The sequence below is a fragment of the Pholcus phalangioides genome, unplaced genomic scaffold (assembly GCF_987345545.1).
Source record: "Pholcus phalangioides strain wild (caught in Gottingen) unplaced genomic scaffold, Ppha-v1.0 ptg000017l_1, whole genome shotgun sequence".
NCBI lineage: Eukaryota > Metazoa > Arthropoda > Arachnida > Araneae > Pholcidae > Pholcus > Pholcus phalangioides.
This window is the reverse complement of record NW_028301610.1, coordinates 66,287,022-66,312,812: the sequence shown is the minus strand read 5'-3', so window position 1 is coordinate 66,312,812 and position 25,791 is coordinate 66,287,022. Positions and strand designations below refer to the sequence as shown.

Genomic DNA, 25,791 nt, shown 5'->3' with positions numbered 1-25,791 from the left:
CACAATTTAAAATTTTCAAAGTGGGCTTTTAGCAAGCTTGACAAAAACATTTTTATTAAAACGATGAAATAGCCGAATATTATGAAAAAATTATTATCCCGTGAAATATGAGTCATGGTCACACTATGTTGACACACAAATATATTTTTTGACACTTTTATCTACTACAAGTGAGGATTCTTGTTCCGCAGAATGAATGCAGACTTTTGGGACCAGTATACTGAAGAAATTTTCAAAATTTGTTAAGGTTTCCACGGAATAGCCTCATAATCATTCAGGGTTCCGTGCCAGCTTTTATGTTGGAAAACCTTGGATTGGAAAGAGGTGCCGGGGGTGGGAAAAGTTTGAAAACCACTGACATAATATATAAGTGTATGAAATGCCCCACACATCCTCCAACGCTGCCTGCACTAGAATCTTTGACGGGCCCCAGGCCAAGTGATTTTTCTGAGACCCCATTAGGCAAATTAATCGAAAGTTTCAACCAGATCTAATTTTTGTGAGACTCCTCTTCTCTTGGACCCCCGAGCCATGCCTGGGTGGGCCAATTCTTTTTGACGGCACTTCTGCCTTTACCTAAGGGGCCCGGTGCGTCTCAATGGTTATGGACACAAAAAATATTTGCCTGGTTTTATATATCTGGGGACTTGATGAATCAAAAATAATTGAAAGAAATAATTCCAGCACCAATAAAAATTCAGAATTGTTGAAAGAAATAATTCCAGAATTGATGAAATTCATGAAATCCTCCAATAGTTTATGGTGAGTGCGGGGGCCCACAAAGCATGGTGCCCAGTGCGACCGTTTCTGTTACACATTCCTAAGAGCAGCTCTCACTTTCACAGCGGAAATCACTTTTTCTCATTTCTCTTTGACAGCCTCAACTGTTTTTTCCACTAAGGACAAAACAAGAATCTGGGAACGGGTTGCAGAGACTAAGGTGAAGAGATGCTTGGCTAGTCAATGAATATCTGTTGTTTAAATTTTGTTGGCTGGGCTATGCCCTCACATCCCGTTGGCTGAGATTTTTGGTGGCCCAAAGCAAAGACGGATTTAAGGGCGGTCGCACCAGACGCACACCCTGGGCCACGTAAAACCCAAACATTACACTTTTTTCTAATTTAAGGGGTCCAGTATTTACTTTTGCATCTGGGGCCTCAGCTGACTTTAATCTGCATCTGCCTCTTCCCCCCCCCCCAAGCAAAACTTTTCACAGGCCCTTCTGTAGTTAATTTAAAACTTGAAAAAACCCAAAAAATTATGGTAATTGTTCCAGGCCCCAGGGCTGTTCCCATGTCAGCCCTTCCCTTGTGGGGTCAAATGCCGAACTTGGAAATCTGGCGTGAACATCTGCACAATTTTATCGAATTTAAGAGTTGAACTTGAAAATTATTGCCGACATTCCCAGTTTAAACGACAGCGGATGGTTTTTCTATAATTAATTACACAAAAGAAAGCAAAAGAAAAAAATGTCATTTAAATAAAAGCAAACTTACATGGGGTAGAATCTAGTTCATCAACATGTAACTATGAAATCCTTTGAACTTTGAAAAAACAAATCTTAAGCTTTTTTTTTTTTGCTCACATAGGAGCGTTTCATTATTCCAATAGTAGAGCAAAATTTGTGATTATTAGTATCTGACATAAATAGTTCAATCTTACACGAACGGCAAGGAATGGTTTGATTCTCTACATGTAGCTGGTCATCCGACAAAGATGAGTGGGGAAAAAAATTATACCCCATAGGAAGTACAGCAGAAACGATTTTTTTCCCCTTCATATGGTAAGTATACTGCATATCTATTCAAGGAACAGCCAGGGGAAATAGCCAGGCTGCACACTAATTGTATGCTCTCAGCGGCTCTTTTTTCGCTAAGTAGATAAACCGACAGGTTAAATATTGTTAATTGAACGTATGTGTTGAATGGGTCTGCAAAACGATTTTTCCTCTTTCTATAGAAATATTTGGTTTCGAGGAAAAAAGAAGCTATATCTGTTTGCAATTCCCATTTCCCTGTGGTGCCCGCGGGCGTGGATGCCGGCTTTGATTTTGAATACCACAATGCAAATCACAATAGTCGGGAAAAAAATGACAATGACATTTGGTTAATGTCTTTTTTTAAGCAAAATTCTGTTTTGTCAACCTTAGGGGATAATGAGCAAGCCAGACATCTGGAAAAGTGTGCAGACTTCTCAAACATCAATTCATTGGTGACTTCTGGCCCGAAATAGGGCCAGGCATCATCTTAAAATTCTGATTCTATGAATTCATAGGTTCTCCGTGGATGACGAGGGGGGGGGGTGGGGCTTTTACCGTCTGCAGTGCGGAAAAGTAATGAAAAAAAAAATTAAAATAAATGTAGTGATTTAATTGAAATCCTTTTTTTTAATACTTAAAAAAATTTCCTTCACTTTTGCATTGTACAACATGATGTATAATTTGTGTATGCATGTATGTCCAGAAAAGAGATGTACGAGACATTTTTGTCTCAATTTTCATGGTGCATGCAATTAGTGTTTGATCTCTTTTATTTAATCATCTTTTCTTTCATGCACAAGAATCATCAATGAAATTTGTCTTCTGTAAATAGAGAATGCTAAAATGATTATTCACATGCGTTCTCTGAAAGTAGTAGCGGAGAGGTTTCCTGGTGTTTTCAACGATAACTTCATGGTAATAATTAAAACGTTGTGTATCTTTTCTTTTTATTTGAAGTCATTTAGGTATTTTTTTCTTCACAAATTCTCCCTCACACTGTCAGAAGTCATGAAAAATATAAAAACAAACGTCAAACCATTTCTCCTTTGTCTCTGAATCTGAATATGCAGCATCTCATTTTACTGGGATGTTTTTTTAAATACATGTTTCTGTGTCTGTGTGTATTTGTTTATTTATACTTATGTTGAGCTTTGAATTTTAATTTTGGTAATAGCACTGGAATAAGGAAGCTGTAGTAGGGTTTTTTTTGTGGTATAAACTTCAGATAACAAAGCTGTCATTATTGCATTTATTATTATTTTTTGTTTTATTTTACAAGTTTTATTTTCTCAGCGAGTTTTTTTTTAACTACATTGATGGGACTATCAATTGTTTTTTTATCCCTTTACACGGCATAATAGCAATAAGCTTCCTTATGATTTTCAGCAGTAAATGAGTATAAAGTAATGGGGAAAAGTAATGGGTATAGAGCATGGGGGTGAAGATACGGGGGGGGGCAATACCCCCAGTGTTAAAGGTGGAGTCGACTAATCTAATGTATATATTTATTTATATATGAATTGTGGCATCATTATCATCGTGCCCCCAGCAATAATGACCGTGCCTCCCCCCAGACTTCCAGACTTCCAAGTCTATCTCCGCCTATGGTATAGAGCAGCTTTTTTCAAAGTGTGCATCGCTGTTTCTAGGGGCAACGCTAACCTTTATGTGAGGTGTCGCAGCGAGCTTGAGATATTGATTTGTGCACCTATTTATACTTTGAAGAAGTTACGGGAAAAGTTTATATGGGAAAATATCTATTAATCTATCCTGAATTGCTGCTGACAAATCATGAATTAGGCAAGGGAGCAGTGGTTGACAAAAGTTTTTGAACCATTGGTATAGGGAAAAGTGTTCCACTGAGAGCGGGATTAACTTTACAAAATATTTGGGCTTGCCAATGCTAAAATAAGAAGGCGAGATATCTTGTCAATGCCACTCAAAGGGTTGAGATCCGTCTGAAATCAGCAATGAAACGTACTGTCTCAAGTCTACCGTTGTGGTATTCAGATTCTATGATGCTCATTTTATTCTCATGCTTAATGGATATACAGGGTGTATGGGAAAGTCCCCTTGGACATGAAATGTTTACAAACAGAAAGAGCTACAGCTATGCAACTCCTCACAAGGAAAGGGTATTTCTTCAAAAATTTTAATTTAAAAAAAAAGCGCTTTCAGTGCAATATTTGAGCTATGTTCAAATGGTGATTGGTATTGCTTTAGCAACACGAGCAGATATGTTCCGACATCCTTGTATCTGAAGTAGATGACGACTCTCTGCAGGGCTCCCACCAGTGATCTGCAGAACCCCCCCCCCCCATTATACTATCGGCAATTTGCGGGCCTCTCAGGTTACACAGGGTGTTCGTTTTTATGTCAATGTTGTAGTTAAATATGCATATTTAGTCACAAATTTTATTTTTTATGATATTTCAGCAATATCATTCAGGGAAGTTACATAAACATACCTTTATTATAAAAGCGCGGAATAATTTGAGTTATGTTTGTTTCCCCACAGCTTTGATTTATTCCCATATACATATAATTTTTTCTGTGGTCAGCTAAAATTGTTCTGCTTTCTGGAACGATATTACTCAATCACCGATAGTGATTGATCGAGAACAAATTGCATCTCATGTCGTTCATATTTTTCTTTTGACATAACACCTATGTTCCATACGACCATCTGTAGTGGATTTACCACTTTTTCCATGTGAGTACAATTTAATATGCAAATTTAAAATTAAGTTTGGTCAATTGTGAAATGCTGAATGAATTCCTTATTTGGTGAGCGAAAACGTCATTCAGCCATTTATTTCACGAGAAAAATTACTTATTGGGTAATAAATTATGAAAGTATTTCATGTTTTTTTGCTATTGCATTGTGCATAATTTTTTACATAAATACAAAATGAAACAAAAAATCAGCCAAGGGGTCTAGAGACCCATACTGGATGATACATTGCAAGTTTATAATGAATAATAAGGAACACAGTTGCTTATTAGTAAACAACATCAACAAACTAAAATGGAAAAAGAAAATATTAGAAAAAAAAACACACACACACACACAGTTTTACGAAAATAGGCAAGGGGTTTCAAAAAAAGAAATCAAATATCAAAACAAAACTTTTGCATAATTTGTAGTATTTTTGGCAACAGCAAGGAGTGCAAATTATATGAAATACACATTGCATGATTTTCAGATAAGCAAATGTAACAAAAATCAATATAATGTTGCAATGCGCAAGATCAAATAGATTCATAATTTACCTGATGCAGGAGCATAAGGCAAATCAAAAGAAACTCTCAATGTCACTGATTGAAAAAAGATATTGCTTCATGTGTCTTTTGAAAGGTAATAAGTTAATAATATTAAGGATATCAGGTGGTAAAGAGTTGCAAAATTTCGGGATGAGGTAAGTAAAATGATTCTTCAGAAGTGTTTTGTGGATAAGTGGTAGAGAGTATATATTGTTCAATTTATTTGAGAAATGGGAACTGTTCAAAGGTAAAGCAAATTGTAATTTAAAAATAATTATAAATAAAGCTGACGTAGGGGAAGGATTCCAAGACTGTGGAAAAGTTGTTTTGAAGGAGTCAAATAGTCACTTGTGATGAGTCGTATTGCTCTTTTTTGGAGTTTCATTATTGGTGTAAGATTTGAAACGAAGTCGGGGTCTAGGTCAATTCTTCGCGGGACAATTCGTCGCAGTCAATTTGTCGCAGCGTCAATTCGTCGTGCTACAAACTCGTCGCGGTACAAATTTGTCACAGGCTCATTTTGTCGCGGTACAAATTTGTCGCAGGCTCATTTCGTTGCAGTACAAATTTGTCGCAAGCTCATTTCATCGCGACAAATTTGAATTGCTTTAAAATTCATATGTTTGTTGTGATCTTATAAATAGGGTAGTTGCTTTATGCGTAAAAAATGGAACTAATTTTTTTTCTCATTTATTGGAAATGTTCCCCCTGCCCATCTGTTTTCATTTTTAACAAATGAAGGAAAGTATTTATTGAGATCAAATAAATTTTTAAATTTTAATTTCCACCGTATAGGCCGCATTTCCCACTTTTTGTCGGGATTTGAGTCCCTGAGTACGGGTTTCAGTCCCTTATAAATGGAATGAATGGCGATTTTCAGCCCCCCCCCCCACCTCCTCAATGTTTCCTTCATGTCGGCACCTTTGACTGGCCAAGCATGCCGGAAGTGTTTGGAACTTGTGGGTTCTTGTCTTGATCTTGAAGTAGGAAATTTTGATTTCTGAATCATTTCTCTGGGTGCTCATACCCATTCCATAAAGTACCCTGGGCACCAACAGCATCTCTGTCTCTGACACCACTGCAAATGTCAATCGATTTTTGATTTTTTTTCAACTCTAAAGTAACTCTCGAGTGAAAATAATGAAATCAAACTTTTAATTAGATCATTATTCTTCATGTACATGTCACTCGAAATTAAAATTACAATATCAATTACATTTAAAAATTTAACTGCATATAAAAGTTTAATTATATTTGAAAATTCGGTTATAAAAATTTGAAATGTTAAATAATTGATTTTTTCTATGATAAAATTTCAATATCATGTGGCAAAATTTCGGTTTGTATGATATTCCCCAAATTACAGTGAGCCTATCTTTAACGGTAAATTTCTATCTGCCCCATTACAGTATCTCCATAAGAACCTGAAATATTTAATTAATTAATAATTCAATTAAATTAATATTTAATTTTCACCGTATAAGCTGCACTTCTAGCTTTTGTTGGGATTTCTCACAGCGAAGGGAGTTGGGCGCAGATCAAGGATGGAAATGTACAGTGCTTATGAATGACAATTCGATGAAGTTTTCATAATGCCCACAGGATGAGCACCGACAAAGGCAATATAATCACCAATAAGAAAGATGACTATGGGTCAGTCGCATAGATACAATGTAACCATTAATCTTATGTTTATAATCAGTCGCATATCTTTGGCTGGCTTGTTTGAATATTTTCACATAGTTTTCATTAGCGTCTAAGCTTGTGGTATAAGGTTGGTGTGCTTGGTCTACGGCTCCAGTCAACCATTAGTTAAAATTTCTTCCTACAATACAAGTGAATTAACATTAACAGACAATGTAAGATTATTATATTCAGAGGTATATTTCCTAGGTGGGGCGGGAATATGCGGGCTTTATCCCAAGATGACAAGTTCAAGTGAAAGGGCGTGACCAAAATTAAGTAATTGGTGATCAAGAACATGAATTAGAAAGGAAGAAGGAAGGCAAGGTTTGAATATCCCACAGGTGGGAAAACTATAAATCGCCTCTGATTATAGCCTACATTTATTAGGATAATTTTAATTTTAAAAACAATTCGTATCGTACATATAAACACTCCACAATATCTAAACCTTTATTTATTTTCAGTGCTTTGAGAGAGTATCATTTTATTTACACTTATATACGTGAATATCGCAGTAAAAACCCGATGATGATTTATAGAATAATACGTGATGGTATTTTGAACTACCATAATTTTTTTCTTTTGTTTTAAAGATACGTTTTAAAGATTTCAATTTATTGCAATTTAAATTGAATTCAAACAATTTAATTTTAAAAAGTACTACATTATTTTTTGTCATCCGTATAACGTGTATCTCTCTTTAAGATACAACAAAAAACTCAAATAAAGAAAATTAATAATAGTCTAATTCATTTTGAATTGCATTCAAAGTTTTTCTAATTTTGGAACATGAATTATGGGGGGAAAACTTTTAAACACACACGTAAACCAACATATCATTTCCACGTTCGGTTTTGCAATATTCCATGTTTTTGCCAACAGAAATATGTAGACCAAGCACACCAACCTTGTACCAAAAGCTTAGACGCTAATGAAAACTATGTGAAAATATTCAAACAAGCCAGACTTTAACTATTTGAGATCTATGATTAAGATAAGTAGCAATTAATTTATGTGCATTACCTCTGATACCGAAAATATGTAATTTATTGAGTGAGTAAGATACGACGGTCGACACTCTGAAATGCTTTTTTTATGTCCAGGAAAATGGCAATAGTCTTTTCGGATGTATAAATTTTTTCAACAATATACTTAATGAATGTTAAAAGGGCAGTCTCTCTCTGTGTTTCTGTTTGGAAAAAACCATATTGATTAATAGAAAAAAAATTTACGTGCGACGAAAGAAAACATTCTGTTTTCTCTTAATGATAATTTCAAAAAGCTTTGAAAGTGACGACAAAACTGAAATTGGTCTAAAGTTGTTGAGATCATTCAGATCACCATTTTTAGGAATCAGGGTTACAACTGCTAATTTTAGTGATTCAGGAAATTCGCCATTTGTAATACAATTACTTATTAAGTCCGAGAGTACGTTTAAGATATTATTAGGAAGTATTTTTAGAACTTTTGAGTTCTATCTTATGAGTTGTATCTGAGGAAGACCCAGTAGCAGGTAAAGTGTTAATAATTTTTGAAATTTCTTCCGGAAAAGTTGGAGTGAGGTATGTTGAGTTGACTATGTATGACTGGATATAGTGTTTATAATCATCATTTATATTAATATTGAGTGGTGAAATGTTAACGAAGTGGTCATTAAAATTTTGGGCGAGGGTGTTGTTATCACAGTTTGTTGGTAATGAATTTTGATTATTATCTTTGAATATTATTTCATCCAATAACTTCCAGCATTTTTTAGATGTGTTACATTTTGAAAATTGTTCGGAGTAATAATTATTTATAGCAATTCTAATTTGGGACTTGACCATACCAGCAACATTTTTATAAGCTATATTTATAGAAACATCAAAGGGGTATTTTCGAGATTTTTTTGCATAGATTTTTTTAAATTTTTATAAGATGTTTTAGTTCGAGTGAGATCCAAGGTTTCTGTTTAATTTTATATCTTGTGTGGTTGACGTTTCTAGTATGGTTTTGAACAATCGTTTGAAGTTTGGATACGAATTCATCAAACAAGTCACAGGTGTCAGTAGCATTTGATGCAAATGTATAGTTTTGCAGGTACCTAATTAGCTTGTTGTAGTCAATTATTTTAGCAGAACATTTTAGTTTGCGACCATTACTAATTACATTAATATTACTGAGTAACAATTTGTGGAGTATAGGGTTATGATCTGTCAGATCAGTGGAAAATATAGATGAATAAATATTAGTAATTATCAGGGAATGATGCAAGAAAATGTGATCAAGAAATGTTCCTGACTGAGGTCTGGTTATATTTTGAATCAAAGGTTGAAAACCCAAACTACTTAGATAATCCATATATTTAATACAAGTATTCGATTCAGTGTTCAAGAGGTCAATATTGATATCACCAATGATCATGATATTTTTACACTTGGTATTATTTAAAATAAGTTTCAGTTTATTGATAAATTCTGTTACTGGGAATGAGTGGGATCTGTAGATAGAAAAAATGGTAATGTTTAAAGATAGTTCAACTAGGGCTATTATTTCAGCAGTATGCATAGGTATAGAAGATATTTGATTAAAATTGAGGAATTTGTTTATGTATACCAATATACCTCCTGAACTATTATATTGGCGACAACATGGAAAGAGTTTAAATCCAGGAATATTAAAAAATTTGGTTTCATAATCAAAGATCCAAACCTCAGACAAAACAATGATATATATAGTTTCAATGTTGTCGCCCAAAGTAGACAATAATTGATCAAAATTTGCTCTAACATTATGAATGTTGGTGTGGAATATATTTAATGAAGAGTATGGAATATTATTATTGCTGGGAGAGAGGAATTTATTTAATTTGTCCAGGGTGCTCAGTTCAGTGTAGTGTTAGAATTAAAATTAATAATTTTAATTTTCCCCACTCCTTGTCACAGAGCGAAAATGGTGCTTGTTCAAGCATCAAGTTTCTGGCTGGTCTGAAAATTTTCCTTTTGCTCCTTGAACAGTGTGGATTATTCATATCTTTCGGATTATTCTTTACAAGGAATGGGGGGATGGTAGGCCCCCAGGTTAAATTTAATACAGTTCTTAGAGTCCTTTAGATAGTAGTTAGATCTGTTCAAAAGCTTTTCATAGTCAAAAATTTCCACAAAACTGCAGGTGCAGAATTGATGTTTTGTTAATAGAGTTTTGCCAACAAAGCGTTATCTCAAAGTTATTTTAATAGATAAAGCCACTGAAAATACTTCTGCTGTCTGAAATGGTTAAACTTTTGAGAAGGCAAAAGCTGATAAATGTTGTAAAATTTTTTATATGTATTTTGGGTAGATTTATAATAATATGCCGTCTAATCCGATTCCATTGCAATATTTGGCTTTTTTTTTATGTTAATGTCTTTTCAATTTTTTTATTAAGGGATATCTAAAGTTTCACAATTTTCTAATGAACAGTTACAGCTGTAGATAGCTCGGGATAAGGAAGCTTTAATTAGTTACAACCTTTAATTATTTTTTTTTTAATTTTTACAGGTATGCATATATAGATCAAAATGATGATACAAGGGAACACAAACCTGTAGCACCAAAAGCAGTGAGTTAGAATTTCTATTCATAGTGAACAGTTGAATAATTTTGAAATGAATATATCTTTGAAATTGGTTGTCTGACTAAACTGATTTCAAACCTGAAAATTTTCCATAATATAAAGTAATGGAAACAGATCAAAATTGAAATGTTACTGTCTCAAAAGTGTAAGCCCATGGCATAGACTGGTGTTCGCTATGTAGATCAACTTATTGATTATTGTAAATCGAGTGATATCCTACTTAACTTTTCAACAGCTAATGTTTACGATTGGAATTTTTTTTTGATTTATTATCTATTATATATATATTACAAATTACACTGCTGGCCACCCAAATTGCAACACCAAGAAAGACAAGAGATATCGCAACAATATTTATTTTGTAGATAACATATTGACCAAGCATCAAATGATTAAATTTATAGACTTCTGTGAAGTGTGGTTCCTGCCAAAGTAGCCAGAGTAGCCGCCATTGTTGGAGATCACCGCTGCCACACGCCTCGGCATTGATTCAAAGAGACTTTGGATGTGTTCTTGGGGTACAGCAGACCAAGCAGCTTCCACGCGTTGCCAAAGTTGATCTGGTGTGGCAGCTGGGGATGTAATCTGGGTCAATCGTTGCGCAACCATGGACCACATGTTTTCTATCGGCGAAAGATCCGGAGAGCGAGCTGGCCAGGGAAGCAATTCAATCTGCCGATTGACGAAGAACCTTTGGACAATGCGTGCCACGTGTGGTCGCGCATTATCCTGTTGAAATATGGCTGTGGGCAAGCCCTGAAGGTAAGGAAGGACAACTGGCTCCAACACCTCGGAGATGTAGCGCTGGCTTTTCAAAGTACCGGCAATGCGTACTAGAGGAGTGCGAGAGTGATATCCAATACCGCCCCATACCATAATACCCGGTGCAGGACCAGTATGGCGGTGCATAACGCAGCTGTTCAGCATCCTCTCTCCACGGTGTCTCCAGACTCGAATCCGACCATCGTGGTGTTGCAGACAGAAGCGTGACTCGTCAGTAAAGACAATTTCATTCCATTGTGCCGTCCACATCCTTCTTTCATCGCACCATTGGCGGCGGAGACGTCTGTGGTTCTGCGTCAAGGGTAGACGAAGCAATGGACGTCTTGCGGACAGACCACTCTGCTGTAAACGGCGTCGAATGGTACGCGCAGACACTGGATGATGCGGTACAGACTGAATGTGCTGTGCTATGGTTCGTGATGTGGCTGAGCGATCCGTCACTGCCATACGCACAATACGCTTGTCATCACGTGAAGTGGTGCACTGAGGTGGATGCGATCGAACACGTCGGTCCGTCGTACCCTCCTGCATCCAACGATCACATATCCGCATTACAGTTGTTTGGTTTCGTCCAACACGACTACCGATTTCCCTGAAAGATAATCCACAATCTCGGTAGGCCACTATCCTTCCTCTGTCGAACTCGGATACTTGATCAAAAGATGATCGCTGTTTTCTACGAGGCATAATTGATCGTTTTTTTGAAAAAACCACAAGAAAAACACAATTGCCGTACTTCAAATTGTCGAAATCTCCAAGCCTTAAATAGCGCTTTGAAGTGGCGCCACAGGCGCGCGTGATGTTCGTCTGCGCTGAAATTCTAATCATTTGCTTATCTCACCTCCGCTAATGCATGTTGTAAATTTCATATTATTTGCATGCTTCCTTCAGGGTGTTGCATTTACGGTGGCCAGCAGTGTATTTAAAATTATAAAAAAGCGATTTCTCTTTTTATGAACATTTTTTTCTCATGAACGTGTGAGGTTCCAAATTAAATGCAAATGAAAGTAATTCATTCAAGTGCTTAGCTTACACTTGCAAATTTATTTTTTTTTTGCAAAATTACTTTTTTTTTCAAGGAAACAGTAATCAAAGTATTTATTTGTGGAGTACTTTTAATGATCATTAACAGTTACCTTAGCATCGGAACATTATAAACACCCTCTTTTCCATGGACAGAACAAAATTTTGAAAAATTTTTGGACCCAAGGAATGCCTCCTTTATAGCTACTTTCAGCCTCGTAATAGTTTGGTATTACTTCCAGATGTAGTTTGGTATTGTGCACTTATCGGGTTAAGACATCCGACACATTCTATATTTGAATTAAGATCCTGCTTAAGGCTGGGATTATGCTATAAAAGTTTGATAAAAGATCTTTTACCTAAATCTTTTACTGGTTACATCTGCTCAAATGTAATACACTTGTTGGTTGTATTTTTTAAGTTTTATAAAAACTTTTATAGTGTTTGTTATAGCCTAAGGTTTGTTAACATAACATATCAAGCTGTGAAAGCCACTGCTTTGTAAAAGTTGAACAATGTATTTAGCGTTACCTTGTTAAAATACCCATTTATCTCATGCAATTATTTCACTAAATATAGGAGCAGATTAAATTTGAGAGTTCTGATGATTTACAGAATTCTGCTTGCCTTCTAGAAGAGACAAAGTGTTCTGTCTATTGAATCAAAAGCTTTACAAATCATTACAAGCTTTCCTTCTTGCGTTATGCTGCATAATGTCCTCAGCTTTTTTAAAGGTCATGCCCCAGTGCTTTTCACTATGAAATTTTACTTGCCAATGGTACTTTTGTAGTTGTCAAGGCCATCTGATTCCATTTTTTTAGTTGCAGAACAAAACGTGTAATGATGAAAATTGCAAAAACAGAGAACTGGTAAAATTACAAATTCTCTTGAAGATACCAACCTTTAGTGTTGGGGAAACATTGAAGACTAACTCAAACAGACATTGGTCTGCAAACCCGAATAGGCAATTTTCATCAAATGATGGCCGCAAAAACTTTATCAACTATTTAGAATGAATAACATTTGTCCTCACAAGTACTGACCAGCCCAGTTTAATATTTTGTATTCATGGGTTAGCAAGTAGTTTTTCCAAAACAATTATGGTTGACATCTTTGATTCATTGATGAGCTGTTGGCTCTGATATTTTGTGATCAATGCTACTTTTTATCTGACAGAGAAATTTTTAACGAGATGTTGTTCTTTTAATCCATTTGTCTGTAATCATAATTTTTTTATGGGACCTTTCATAACATGGCTTTTTTTTAATCACTGGTATTTTATCAGGCTCTTATTTCTATTTCATGTAAACTTTCTTTTATAAATTCTCGTAAGCGAATTTCAAAACTGATTTTTTTCTATGTAATCCTTGTCATTTCGTGCTTTCCTGGTTTTTAAATTGCGCTACAGCTGGCTTCAAATGGGGTCAGTTTAAATATGTAAAATTTAAAAATGCACCATTCACACATGAGTATGATTTCAAATCAGTCCAGCTATTCTGTACTTTAGTGTATACAATATAAGGCCTTATATTGTAAATAATTATTATATTGTAAGGTATGCAAAAGTTTAAAGTTTTCATATCATGTTTGCAGCTGGGTAAATGACCTAGACCACTTCAATTTTTTTTATTTCTGTTTCATTTGGGTAAAAGCTTATTTATAAGAACTTTTTTTTCAATACAGGAACCAAAAAAGTTGATACGTTATCGGGACAATAAAATTGTTAGCATGAAAGGAGAAAGATTCTCAGAAGTCAAAACAGAAGACAGTGAAGCTGTGAAAAAAACTAGTACTGTTCTAAAGCCTGCTCGACAATATCGTTTTCATTAGTGCAAGATATTGTTTTTACAAGGAAAAACATAAAATTGTGTTCTATTATTTTCCAAATATTCTGGAAAAATATTTGATGACATGAGGAAAAACATGCTGAAGATTTCTGCCTTAACTTAACCTTGTTTAGTATATTAGTTCACTTTTTATTTATGTGTTTAACAATGTGGTGCTCTTAGTTGCATTGACATTATGAGTTCTTGGAAAAATTACTCAAATGTAGAATTCGAATCTGCGTAGCTGAAGTACCATACTTACTTGAATCTAATGCTCATTTTTTCCACCAAAATCGAAAACCCTTATGTGGATGTGCAATATAATCAGCGACAATATTAAGAAACAACACTCATTCTTGCATCCGAGGAATAAAGTTGGCATTAGATTTGGGATTTATTAGATTGAATTTTTTTTAAAAATACAGTAAACTTGATACCATTGAAATAAGCGCTGCAATGAGTAAACATAGTTTGAACAATACAGTGAAATCTCGATATAATGATACTCTGTGGAAAAAATACTCTCCAAGAAAAAATATCATTGTAGAGGGATTATTGTTATGCTCATATTATGATCACATGCCACCAACTTTTTGCTGTTGATGATATCTCTTCTAAATCAATGCTGTTATTATCAGCCAGAAAATACATGCAAATATTTATTCACCAAGAAAAATTATAATAAATTATAATTTAAGTTAATTAATAAAATTCAATTGTATAGATGTTTCGCACTTGTAAAGGAATTTTCAGCATAACACTTTTGCATATGGTAGAACCTCTGTACCTAGGTTATTCCAGTTTATGAGATTATGGATAAAATTTTGTTTTCATCTCCCAAGTTTTCATAGCTAAGGCAGAGTAATATGCCTCTTTGAGAACTTTGATTCATATTTTCTTTTGAAAAAAGATTAATAAATCAATATATCTGTGCTCAGATGGCAAAATGTTATAAGTCGCTTTCTCGAGTTCGCATTCTTGAGTCTCATTTATTAAAATTTTTGAAAGTGGCAAAATTTTGTCTTTTTTTTCAGTTTATGGGGAAACAACAGAGGCAGATTGTAATAAGTCAAAAATTTTCCATCGTGAAATTTAAAAAAAGAAGCCTTATAACACTTTGCCATTTGAGCATAGGAAATAAGAGTATGACATTTTACTGGCGAACCGTTGATCCTAGAGATATATTTCCAGTTAGAAAAAGTTTCCAAATAACGTACAGTACAGTTGTATAGTTATTAAAATAAACAGTAACTTATTATACAGTCCATTTGTGTGCCCCAAAACCCAATGAGAAAGTTGTTGCCCGGTCTCTCCTGATGTCAAGAAAAAAAATCCATTTTTCTAAGTACAATATTCACTGAGACATTAAAATTTAAAAAAATGGGGGAAAGTTAGGGAAAAAAGTGTTAAATGCGGGTAAAATGGTTTTTCTGCATTTAGAGCTGTTTTTCCCAACTTTCCTTCATTTATCTCAGTGAATAATGTATTTAGAAACATGGAATTTTTGTGTTGCCCTCAGGAGAAACGGCAACAACTTTCCAATAAGGTTTTGGGACACACAGGGCCTGTATAAGAAGTTAATTTTTTTGTTTTAATAACTATACAACCCATTGAAACAAGAATGACATATCTGAGTGCTACATGTTATTTAGAAACTTTTCTAATTGGAAGTATACCTCTAGGATCAACCAGTAAAATGCCATATCTCCTGTTTGCTATGCACCATGTGTATACATATATAGCAGGGGTTCTCAACCTGTGCTACGCGATACCCTTAGTGCTCTTTGTGCACTTCCCAGGGACTCCAGGGCTACAAAATAAATCAGTAAATTTGATAAATAAGACTGGACAGGGCTCCACGAGTGATAAAAGGTTGAAAGCCAGTGATGTATAGCATGTCTCAAAGTATATAGATAATCGTTTTTCTTAACATTAGAGCTGCTGACTGGTCATTTTGCCCACTTTTAAAACTTTGATCCCTCTATTTGCAGCTTTATTTTTCTAAAATTTTAAAATTACCCTCTGTGACTTTTCCTAATTTGTTGAAAAGAATCTTTTGGAGCAAAAATGAAATCATTCCATTGATTTCAAAAATTACTTTCACCTTGAACTACCAAGCGATCATTTTGACCACAGTTGAAAGTTTCACTGCTCAGCCAGATTTTTCACAGATTTTGAATAACTAACCACAGCATGCTACCATCTACACCACTGGAGACACAACCCTGCCTTCCTTATTTCGCACTGTGGTGTGAGACACTGAAGTAGAGACATTAGTAGCCTCTCTTAACTTGTCCCGGCGGAGACAGGATGACTTTTCTTTCTGAGTTCACCTCAGCATAATATCCAGAAAATAAAATGTTTCCTTGATATCTTGGGCTGAGAAAAAAAGCCATCTATCTCTCTAAATGTACTGGATTGTTATAACTAGGGCTCAGATTTCTATGTCTTTGCATATTTCGCTAGTGGTTGGCTGAAATTGGTTTTCTGTGGTTCCCAACTTCAAGGCGCGAATGCGAGCCGATCTCCCCGTTAAAAAGTCTCGCCACAGAGAGCAACAGGCCTACAACGTTACAAATATTCAATCATTACACTTCACTCACAATTTGAAGTATAGATGGCAGCACTGAAATATCATACGCAACACTAGCTACACACTCAGACTGTTAGGTGCACTCACTTTGTTCCAGACTCTGCCACAAAGCTGGGCTGGAAGAGATCTCGGCAACGGGATAAGTCTGGTGGCAGAGACCCTGGCGTTCATTCATTCATGCATATTTCGCTATTTTCACATGATAGAGCATATTTTCGAAATTTTAAGGCATATTTTGCATATTTCATAATTTCCGATAAAAAGTTAATTTTTTCCCCCACTATTCCAACTTTGCTTCCAACTGGTTTTTTCGGTTCCCACCTCTGATGAGAGCACTAGGGCTAGGATTTTTTATGCACTAAAAATGAAACATCATTGCTGATTGGTAAAAACTCCTGAAATTCACGTTTTTCAACCAATAGGCAATGACATTGAATTTTTAGAGCATAAAAATACTAGCCCTTCAACGACACCGGTGTATGGCTGCAAATGAGATTAATCATCTGAATCGGTTGAGAAATTTAATCAAATAAAAAGAATTATTGATTTTTTTTTTGTTAATTTTGTGCAATGCTTTTCTAAAGCTAAATAACTGGCTATATATTTTAATCCATAGGTGGCAGCACATTTATTCTGAATTTGTGGAGTAAAAAACTCATTTAAAAGGGAATTTTTCGACGAAAATTGTGGCTCGATGAGATTACGCTGCATCTGATCAAGTTCAAGCAGGTCCAGATAAAAGCCATAGGGCCTCAATATTTTCAAATTCTTCGGAAGTTACCCTTAAAGTAATTGTGTAAATAATTTTTGTATCGATTGTGAATGATTCGTGTATTATATTGTGAAATTGAATTTTCAACATGCCTAAAATGAAATGAAGGACTTCACAGAAACTGAAGAAATTTGTTTCTCTGAATATGGTGGGCAAAATTCTGTATAGTAAAGTTTCTGCAGCCCATCAACTCTGAAAAACATAAACATGGTTTTCAATGACTGGACAACAATAAAAAATCTTTTTCTTCTGTTTATACGTTAAAAAGTTTCTGCACATGTGTTTGGTACATTAACTGTAGGAAAAAAAATTTAAAGCTATGTTTTTGATTTTCTGATACTCGTAGTTGCTAGTAAAACAATTTTAATTTTCATTAATTCAATTCTTGAGCAAAATTTTGTATAATGACATCAGTGCCGTGGGATTCACGTATAAAATATTTGAGGTCAAAATAGGGATATTATCGATTTTATACTTGAGAAAAATGATTGGCTATATATTTTTTAACAATAAATTATAATTTTTAATTTATATAATGTTATTAGTTTTCCATAAAAATATTTCTTTACGTATTCCTTAAATACACTGTAGAGCCAAAAAAACTGGTCCACCTGCCTAATATCGTGTAGGGCCCCGCGAGCCCGCAGAAGTGCCGCAACACGATGTGGCATGGACTCGATTAATGTCTGAAGTAGTGCTGGAGGTAATTGACACCATGAATCCTGCAGGGCTGTCCATAAATCCGTAGGAGTAAGAGGGGGTGGAGATCTCTTCTGAATAGCACGTTGCAAGGCATCCCAGATATGTTCAATAATGTTCATGTCTGGGGATTTTGGTGGCCAGCGGAAGTGTCTAAAGTCAGAAGAGTGTTCCTGGAGCCCCTTTGTAGCAATTCTGGGTGTGTGGGGTTTCGCATTGTCCTGCTGAAATTGTCCAAGTCCGTCGGAATGCACAATGGATATGAATGGGTGCAGGTGATCAGACAGGATGCTTACGTACCTGTCACCTGTCAGAGTCGTATCTACGTATCAGGGGTCCCATATCACGCCAACTGCACACGCCCCATACCATCACAGAGCTTCCACCAGCTTGAACAGTCCCCTGTTGACATGTAGGGTCCATGGATTCATGAGGTTGTCTCCATACTCGTATACATCCATCAGGTGGAACCAAGACTCGTCAGACCAGGCAACGTGTTTCCAGTACTCAACAGTCCAATGTCGGTGTTGTCTGGCCCAGGCGAGGCGTAAAGCTTTGTGTCGTGCAGTCATCAAGGGTACACGAGTGGGCCTTCGGCTCCGAAAGCCCATATTGATGATGTTTCGTTGAATGGTTCGCACGCTGACACTTGTTGATTGCCCAGCATTGAAATCTGCAGCAATTTGCAGAAGGGTTGCACGTCTGTCACGTTTAATGATTGTCGTTGGTCCCGTTCTTGCATGATCTTTTTCCGGCCGCAGCGATGTCGTAGATTTAATTTTTTACCGGATTCCCGATATTCACGGTGCACTCGTGAAATGGTCGTAAGTGAAAATCCAAATTTCATCGCTACCTCGGAGATTGCAACGTCCCTTATGGAAGTTGCTTGCCCGGTTTGAATTATCCAGTAATAAGATGGCAAACGATAAGTCGAAAATGATTGCAAATAAACCTTCGCATGAAATATTATTTATTAAATTCAATATAAAGTTAGTCAATTTTAACAATAGATTAGTACAACATGGAGCCCTCTATTTAACATTAACAGAAAGATACTGGCTCACCAATTGATGATCATCAACAGTCAAACTTTTATGCTGATCGGATATCCAATGTTGTTAGTCACTTCGACATAGCTTTTCCCCACAAGTATCAGTGAAGGTCTCTCGGTTGAGAGCCGGATCGTTTCGATTAGCACCAGGAGGCCTCTCGGTTGAGGGCCGGACCACCTTGATCAGCTCCAGGGGGCCTCTCGGTTGAAGGCCGGACCACCTTGATCAGCTCCAGGGGGCCTCTCGGTTGAGGGCCGGACCACCTTGATCAAAGGATGAACGCGGACTGAGAGACAAAGAGGGAGGAATTTATACTCCTATTTCACAAGAAATTTGGGACCACATGTCCTCGCAAGGCCTTTTCGCCTCAACAAAAATATCGGATTTACATATTCATGCGTCACTATATTATAAACATTACAATTGAATTATTACATTGGAATCTGGCAACATAACACAATCCAGAGAGCTGATCAGACTCTCCCGATTATATAAACAATACCAACAAGACAATAAGTAATGTAATATTCCGACAGAGGTCTGCAGCCCCCCGCCGAAAACAAGTGAGTACAACACTATATTTTCCGTACAACGAGACTTGTAACAACTCCCCCGGAAGGTTCTTTAATAAAAAATCAAAATATTTAACCGGGCAAACCCTTAAGCCTCGCCCAAACTATACATATTCTGGACCAAACTCCTCCACGAAAATAGCGACATCGTCGTTATGAGGGAAATTAATTTACGTGGGACATCAGTAGCCCGACCTCTGGCCCATTCTCGTTCGACAGCCGAAAGACCCCACCCGCCGACTGCCGAACTAAGCGAACATTCTGGCCCTTACCGGTTTGCCAGCGGGTCCTCGGGTGGTTTCCGGTAACTGAGAGGTCCCTGGGGTCTAAAATAAGAAGGAATTTCCCACATAACGACAAGATCACCATTAACATAGAGGGATCGGATCCCGATACGTTACAAGATGCTATGTCCCATCTCTCGTGCGCTGACTATAACACCACGTTCAAACTCACTTAAATCTTGATAACCTGCCATTGTGGCAGCAGTAACTGATCTAACAACTATGCCAGACACTTGTTGTGTTATATAGGCGTTGCCGACCGCAGCACCCTACTCTGATTGGTTCCATATCTCTTTATTTGCATACGCATGCCTGTACCAGTTTTTTTGGCTCTTCAGTTTATTCTTTGTAGGCCTTGCTCAAATCCAAAAAACCTGAAAAATATTTATATTTTTGTTTCTTAAGATTGTAAACAGTAGATTTTCTAATTATCATACTCTTCACTCAACATTCATACTGGTGTTCCACCTCTAAACTTTCTCACAAAAACTCAAAGTATTATGGTTCAGTTTGCAATACATACCTGCCACTTCATTTGACGTTTTTATTATGCAAGGATGATGTCACTCTCTGCTACCATACGAAGATTTTTAACAACTGGCTGTTGCAAAGATGAATTCTTGGAAAGGGAGAAAATTCAACTGCGTTTGCGGGGAATCAAACCCCACGTCCTTTCACATTCCGGGTGAACTCCCCAGACCACTAGACTACTAAGGCAACGAATCTCTCAATCTTTCCTTGGAGCTCATGTGCACTGAATGGGACTGTATATGGATGGTCAGACCTGACTCAAGCCAAGCTCACAACTGCTGATGCTGCCATCAGATGGCGACTTATGCAAGAATGATGTCGCTCTCTGCTACCATACAAAGGTTTTTTAACAACTGGCTGTTGAGAAGATGAATTCTTGGAAAGAGAAAATTCAGCTGCCTTTGCAGGGAATTGAACCCTTGCATCCTTGCTTAAGTCGTTATCTGGTGGCAGCATGAGCAGTTGTAAGCTTCGCCTGAGTCAGGTCCGACCATCCATGTACCAGTGCACACGAGCTCCAAGGAAAGATTGAGAGATTCGTTGCCTTTGTAGTCTAGTGGTCTAGGATGTTCACCCATAATGTGAAAGGACGTGGGTTCTATTCCCTGCTAAGGCAGTTGAATTTTCTCTTTCCAAGAATTCATCTCTGCAAAAGCTAGTTGTTGAAAAACTTTCGTTTTTATTATATTTGGAAATTTACTTAATTAGATAATCACAGAAAATAACAGAGCACTGGACAAGTTCTAAAACATTAGAGTTAACTGTACAGTGTAGAGAAATGAAATAAAGGAAGAAAAGTTCTTTTCATGAAAGTTGAATTTCTGGCTGATCACATCTATTGAGACATGCAAGTACCATCATTGTTTCCACTTTCCCAGAAGCTTGAAAACCACAGTGGATGCGAAAAATACATCAGGGAAGGGTGAAAATGACTGATGTAATAGAAAAGGCTGAAATGGAATTTGGGTGTAAAGAAAAACATCAATGTCACCCAATTGGGAAAAAAAAATTCTCGACAGAAGTGTCCCAGTTATCTGTGTTGGGATTAGAGGGGTTTTACTATGTTATACAGAACATAGCACTACAGATAACTTCATTAACACTTTAAGTGATCAAATGGTGCAAAATGCTGATATTACTGGACAAACTTGAAAAAAACAGGTGACAAGTTTTAAAAATATATTGAAGGTGGTTTTATGGCATAAATATTGCAGCAGCAGTTTCAAAATCTGTTCAGAAATATAGTTAGAGGGATTTATTATATAGTAAATGATATTGTTGTATCAAAAGAAGTTCAAAAATAGTGTAAAGGCAATTTTGAACATAATTAAAAATATATTTAAGAGAGATTTATTGTTATAACAAGATTTCACTGTATTTGGTAGTAGTTTAACTTGAGCCTTTTAAGTTTTTGTGATAAAACTGTACTCTCTCTCTTGAAAGTATTATTTTTTACTCATTGATACTAAAACTGAACAAAGTTATTAAATTTGTTGCAATGTGTTTACTAAATGATCAATATCAGCTCTCTGAATATTTTAAATGCTACTGCTGTTATTTAAAAGTACAGTACATATTTATGTATTAATCAAGTTTTTTTGTTTAAAAAATGTGTTTCAAAATTTGGGGTGATCAACTTACATATGGGCCAGTTTTTGCAGAGAAAAACCTTGATCTCTTTCTCTCTCTGCATTGTGGTTTTGGTTGGTCAGGGCCGCAGGGAAAGGAATTTTTCACAAGGAATTTTTTCCAGAGAAATGTTGAGTTACCAACCCTCAAAATGCATTTTAATTAACTGAAATTGATTATTAATGAGCCCTCGTGTGCAGAAAATGGCTGTGGTGCGACAAAAATGATCAAATGAAATTGATTATAATAGAACATAAAAGGTATTTTCTTAAAATTTTTAGATTTTGTTTTACTTGGAATTTTTTTCAAATTTTCTGTCAGTTTTTTTTTGGGGGGGGGGGCATGGGCTCCCTGTGTGTGCCTCCACCCTGCATACACCTCTGGTTTTGGTGGTCTTCTCAAGTTGGGGTGCCGACTTATACACAAGTATGTATGGTAATTAAACAGTGTCATTAATATTCCTACGTTTTTTGTTTATTTCCCTTAAATCAATAAAAATTGTTTCATGTGTTCCATTATCTTTAGTATCATAAACTATAAAATGTTGTCTTTGAAAACATAAACACCAGCGCTTATTTTGAGATGTGTCAAATTACGGTTATTACAAAATATGATTCTTTTTGTGTGTGTTTATTTTGTGATTATCACAATTGACGCACAAAACATTTTCAATTTTGCAATGACATTTCTGATATAGATATTTCTATTTGATATGGTAAATATCTGTTATTTAGGTTATGTATTTTTTGTTGTGTAATTTATTATAGCAATTTACATGTAGGGTTATCAGATTTGAGAACTCTAAAATGAGAGGGAACGTATTGCTGTGCCTCATTTGCAATGTCACTTGCCTGTGTTTGCATTAGATGGCACCACTGTGCTGAAAACAACAACACTAGTTTTCTAACAAAAATAGACAAGACTGCTGCCACAACTTTTGATCCAGGCTCACGCACATGTGCAATATGAGAGGAGGCAATTTCTTCAAGTAAAGTATGTCTCCGGCTGTTATGTTTTGCAACTTATCACCAAATACAAGGGTTCATTAATGATTTCGCTTTTATTTTGTTATGTCTCACAGCTCAAAGGATAATATTATAATGAAATATAACTAAATAATATAATATATAGCATAATGATCATAATAATAATATATAACATAATAATAATGTTATTGACATGCAATAAATACAGTGACTTACAGCAACGCGAGCTCTACATTTCATTTCCTAATGAATCTATTTTCATTATGAACCAATAATAAAGAAATGGGTTGGCTCCCTACGGGGGCAAACTTGCCATGTTCGCTGTTTGTGAACAACCCTCCTAGCCCTGTGCATCTAGGGATTGGTGGTGAAATATAATATAATCCACATTTAACCTGTGTAAAAGTTTAAAAAAATTTAAAGTAATAAAAAAATTTAAATTCAAGATCATCAAGAAACAAAGATGGAAGAAAAAGAAAAAAAAAAAGGAACGGGTATGAGTTGGATTCAAACACCCTCAACCTTTGGTATTAGAACTCTTTACGCTAACCACTACACCAATTGCAGTTGTCTCTTTTGCGTAGAATTAAGTATATCTGTTGTTAAACATCGCCAGGAAATGTGTTGGTGTTGACCACACACACAACAGTTGCCAGAAAAACGTGTGCCAAATGAATCAAAAGTTGCGGTCCAACAACTAAGTGCTATACATGCACTGAAACTTGATTCACCTTGTGGATCGTGGAAATCTGAGATCCAGTTTTCGGCTCACGAAACTGGTCCCTGGATCTCGATTCAGGTGCAGCGAATACAATTTTGAGGTGAAACACGGTTTGGTATCTGACTACCAATACTGCTTGCAAAATGTTGTCATCAAGAAGTGTTTGTAATAAGTTGAATATCATGCAGTCATATAACGCACTGAGTCTGATACTAGGCTCTTTTACTTTAATGTATTAAATTTTTTATTCTTTTAAGGTGTGTCGATTATAGCTTAGGGGCAAACGAAAGAATTAGTAACATCTATGTGTAAAGTATCAAGATTTCAAGGAAAGGGGTAAAAATTAAAATTTTTGCATTTACCATCAAAATTGGCAAATTTCACATTTATTTTGTGAATTTTGCACTTATCGTGTTTATTTCATAAATACGAAATTCACCCTGATAAAGAAATTATGGAATATGAAATTATCTCTAATTTTGGCATAAAAATGAGGGCAAAACATTTGAAATTGTCAGATAACTATTATACTAATATATAAAATACATACTACACTGCTCAAAACAATTAGGGGAGCAAGCAAAAAAGTGAAGAAAACCGTGCGAGACAGCCACGTATTGGCATACAATGGATAGTACACGCGTATCAATGCGCAATACAGAAAAAGGACGTAAAAAAATTTGGAATTAAGCTTTAATTCTTTGAAAATATGGAAAAAACATGAAAAGATGATTTAGGGCAACAATTTGGTTACATGTAAACGATAAAAAAAAGTACTGTTTAGACATGATGCATGAGTTTTAATAGGCCGTGTGGTCTCCTCGAACAGCTAAGACTGCTGCACACCTGTTTGCCATGGATGCGATGAGGTTATCGATCAGACTTTGGGGAATACTGTTCCACTCCTCAAGAAGTGCAATCTGCAAGTCTCGGACAGTAACAGGCGGCCTTGGTCGCGCAGTAATGCGTCGTCCGATTGGATTCAAGTCAGGAGAGCACGCTGGCCATTCCATACGCTGTATTGTTTCAGCTTCAAGCATGTTCTCCACCAGACGAGCTCTATACGGTCGGGCATTATCATCCTGGAAAACAAAGGAATCTCCAATGGCTCCAGCGTAAGGGATGACACGAGGTCGCAGTATCTCATCTGCATACCTTCGGGCTGTCAAAGTGCCATTCCGAATGATATGCAGGTCCGTACGTTCGCCTATGCTGATTCCACCCCATACCATCCAACCAGCTCGTCTGTATTCGACCTTTCACGAACGAATGCGGGGTTATTTCGAGTGCCCCTGTCCCTCCATACCAGAACACGTCGGGTGTCACACTCCAGACTGAATCGGGACTCGTCTGTAAACAGCACTTGGCTCCAATCATGTTGCTCCCAATCTCGATGTTCAGCAGCCCATCTTATTCGGGCCGCACGGTGGCGTGGGGTCAACGGAATGCAGACCATTGGCCTACGTGCATAGAGCCCTCCCTCATGAAGCCGATTACGTACTGTTTGGCTGGACACCCTTCGTCCTGTTGCCAAGAGCAACCGTCTTTGCAGCTGCGTAGCATTCTCTGTTCTGTTTACCGTACATACCGGTCATCAGTGGCGCGTGGCCAACCTTGCCCTGGTCGACGTCTAACATTTCCTGTTTCTTGGAATCTATTCCACAGCCTTGCAACAACACTTCTGGCGACTCCAACAGCGTCCGCGACACTACGTTGTGTTTGCCCGGATTCCAGTCTGCCTATAACACGCCATGCCATGGATTCCGGTAAATCCCGTTGTTGAGACATCCTCAAGTCACCTTGTCTCAAAAAAAAAATACTGCGCAATCGAATTTCACAGTTACGGCAGTAAAACAGACGTTTCTGCAACATCCCGATTTCTGCCCTTATCTCCTTTTTCTGGTTTTTGACGTCATGAACTTTGATTTGCATATGAAGTTTTCTTCTTCCGTTTCCTGCTAGGCTTTAAATTATGGATGATTCATTTTATGTTACTTATCGGTATACATCTTTGCGT

General features: G+C 36.4%; 1 protein-coding gene across 3 annotated transcripts in view; it reads left to right on the top strand.

The window, feature by feature from the left end:
• The window catches only part of LOC149074659 (CUE domain-containing protein 2), a 130,771-nt gene extending 109,002 nt beyond the window's left edge, over window positions 1-21,769 (top strand). For all 3 annotated transcript variants that reach the window (XM_089247097.1, XM_089247096.1, XM_089247094.1), the window contains exons 7-8: window positions 10,228-10,288; window positions 13,793-21,769. In XM_089247097.1, coding sequence (XP_089103223.1) covers window positions 10,228-10,288; window positions 13,793-13,939 — 208 coding nt within the window. In that variant the 3' untranslated portion in view covers window positions 13,940-21,769. The remainder of the gene's footprint in view (window positions 1-10,227; window positions 10,289-13,792) is intronic.
• Window positions 21,770-25,791: the final 4,022 nt, after the last annotated feature.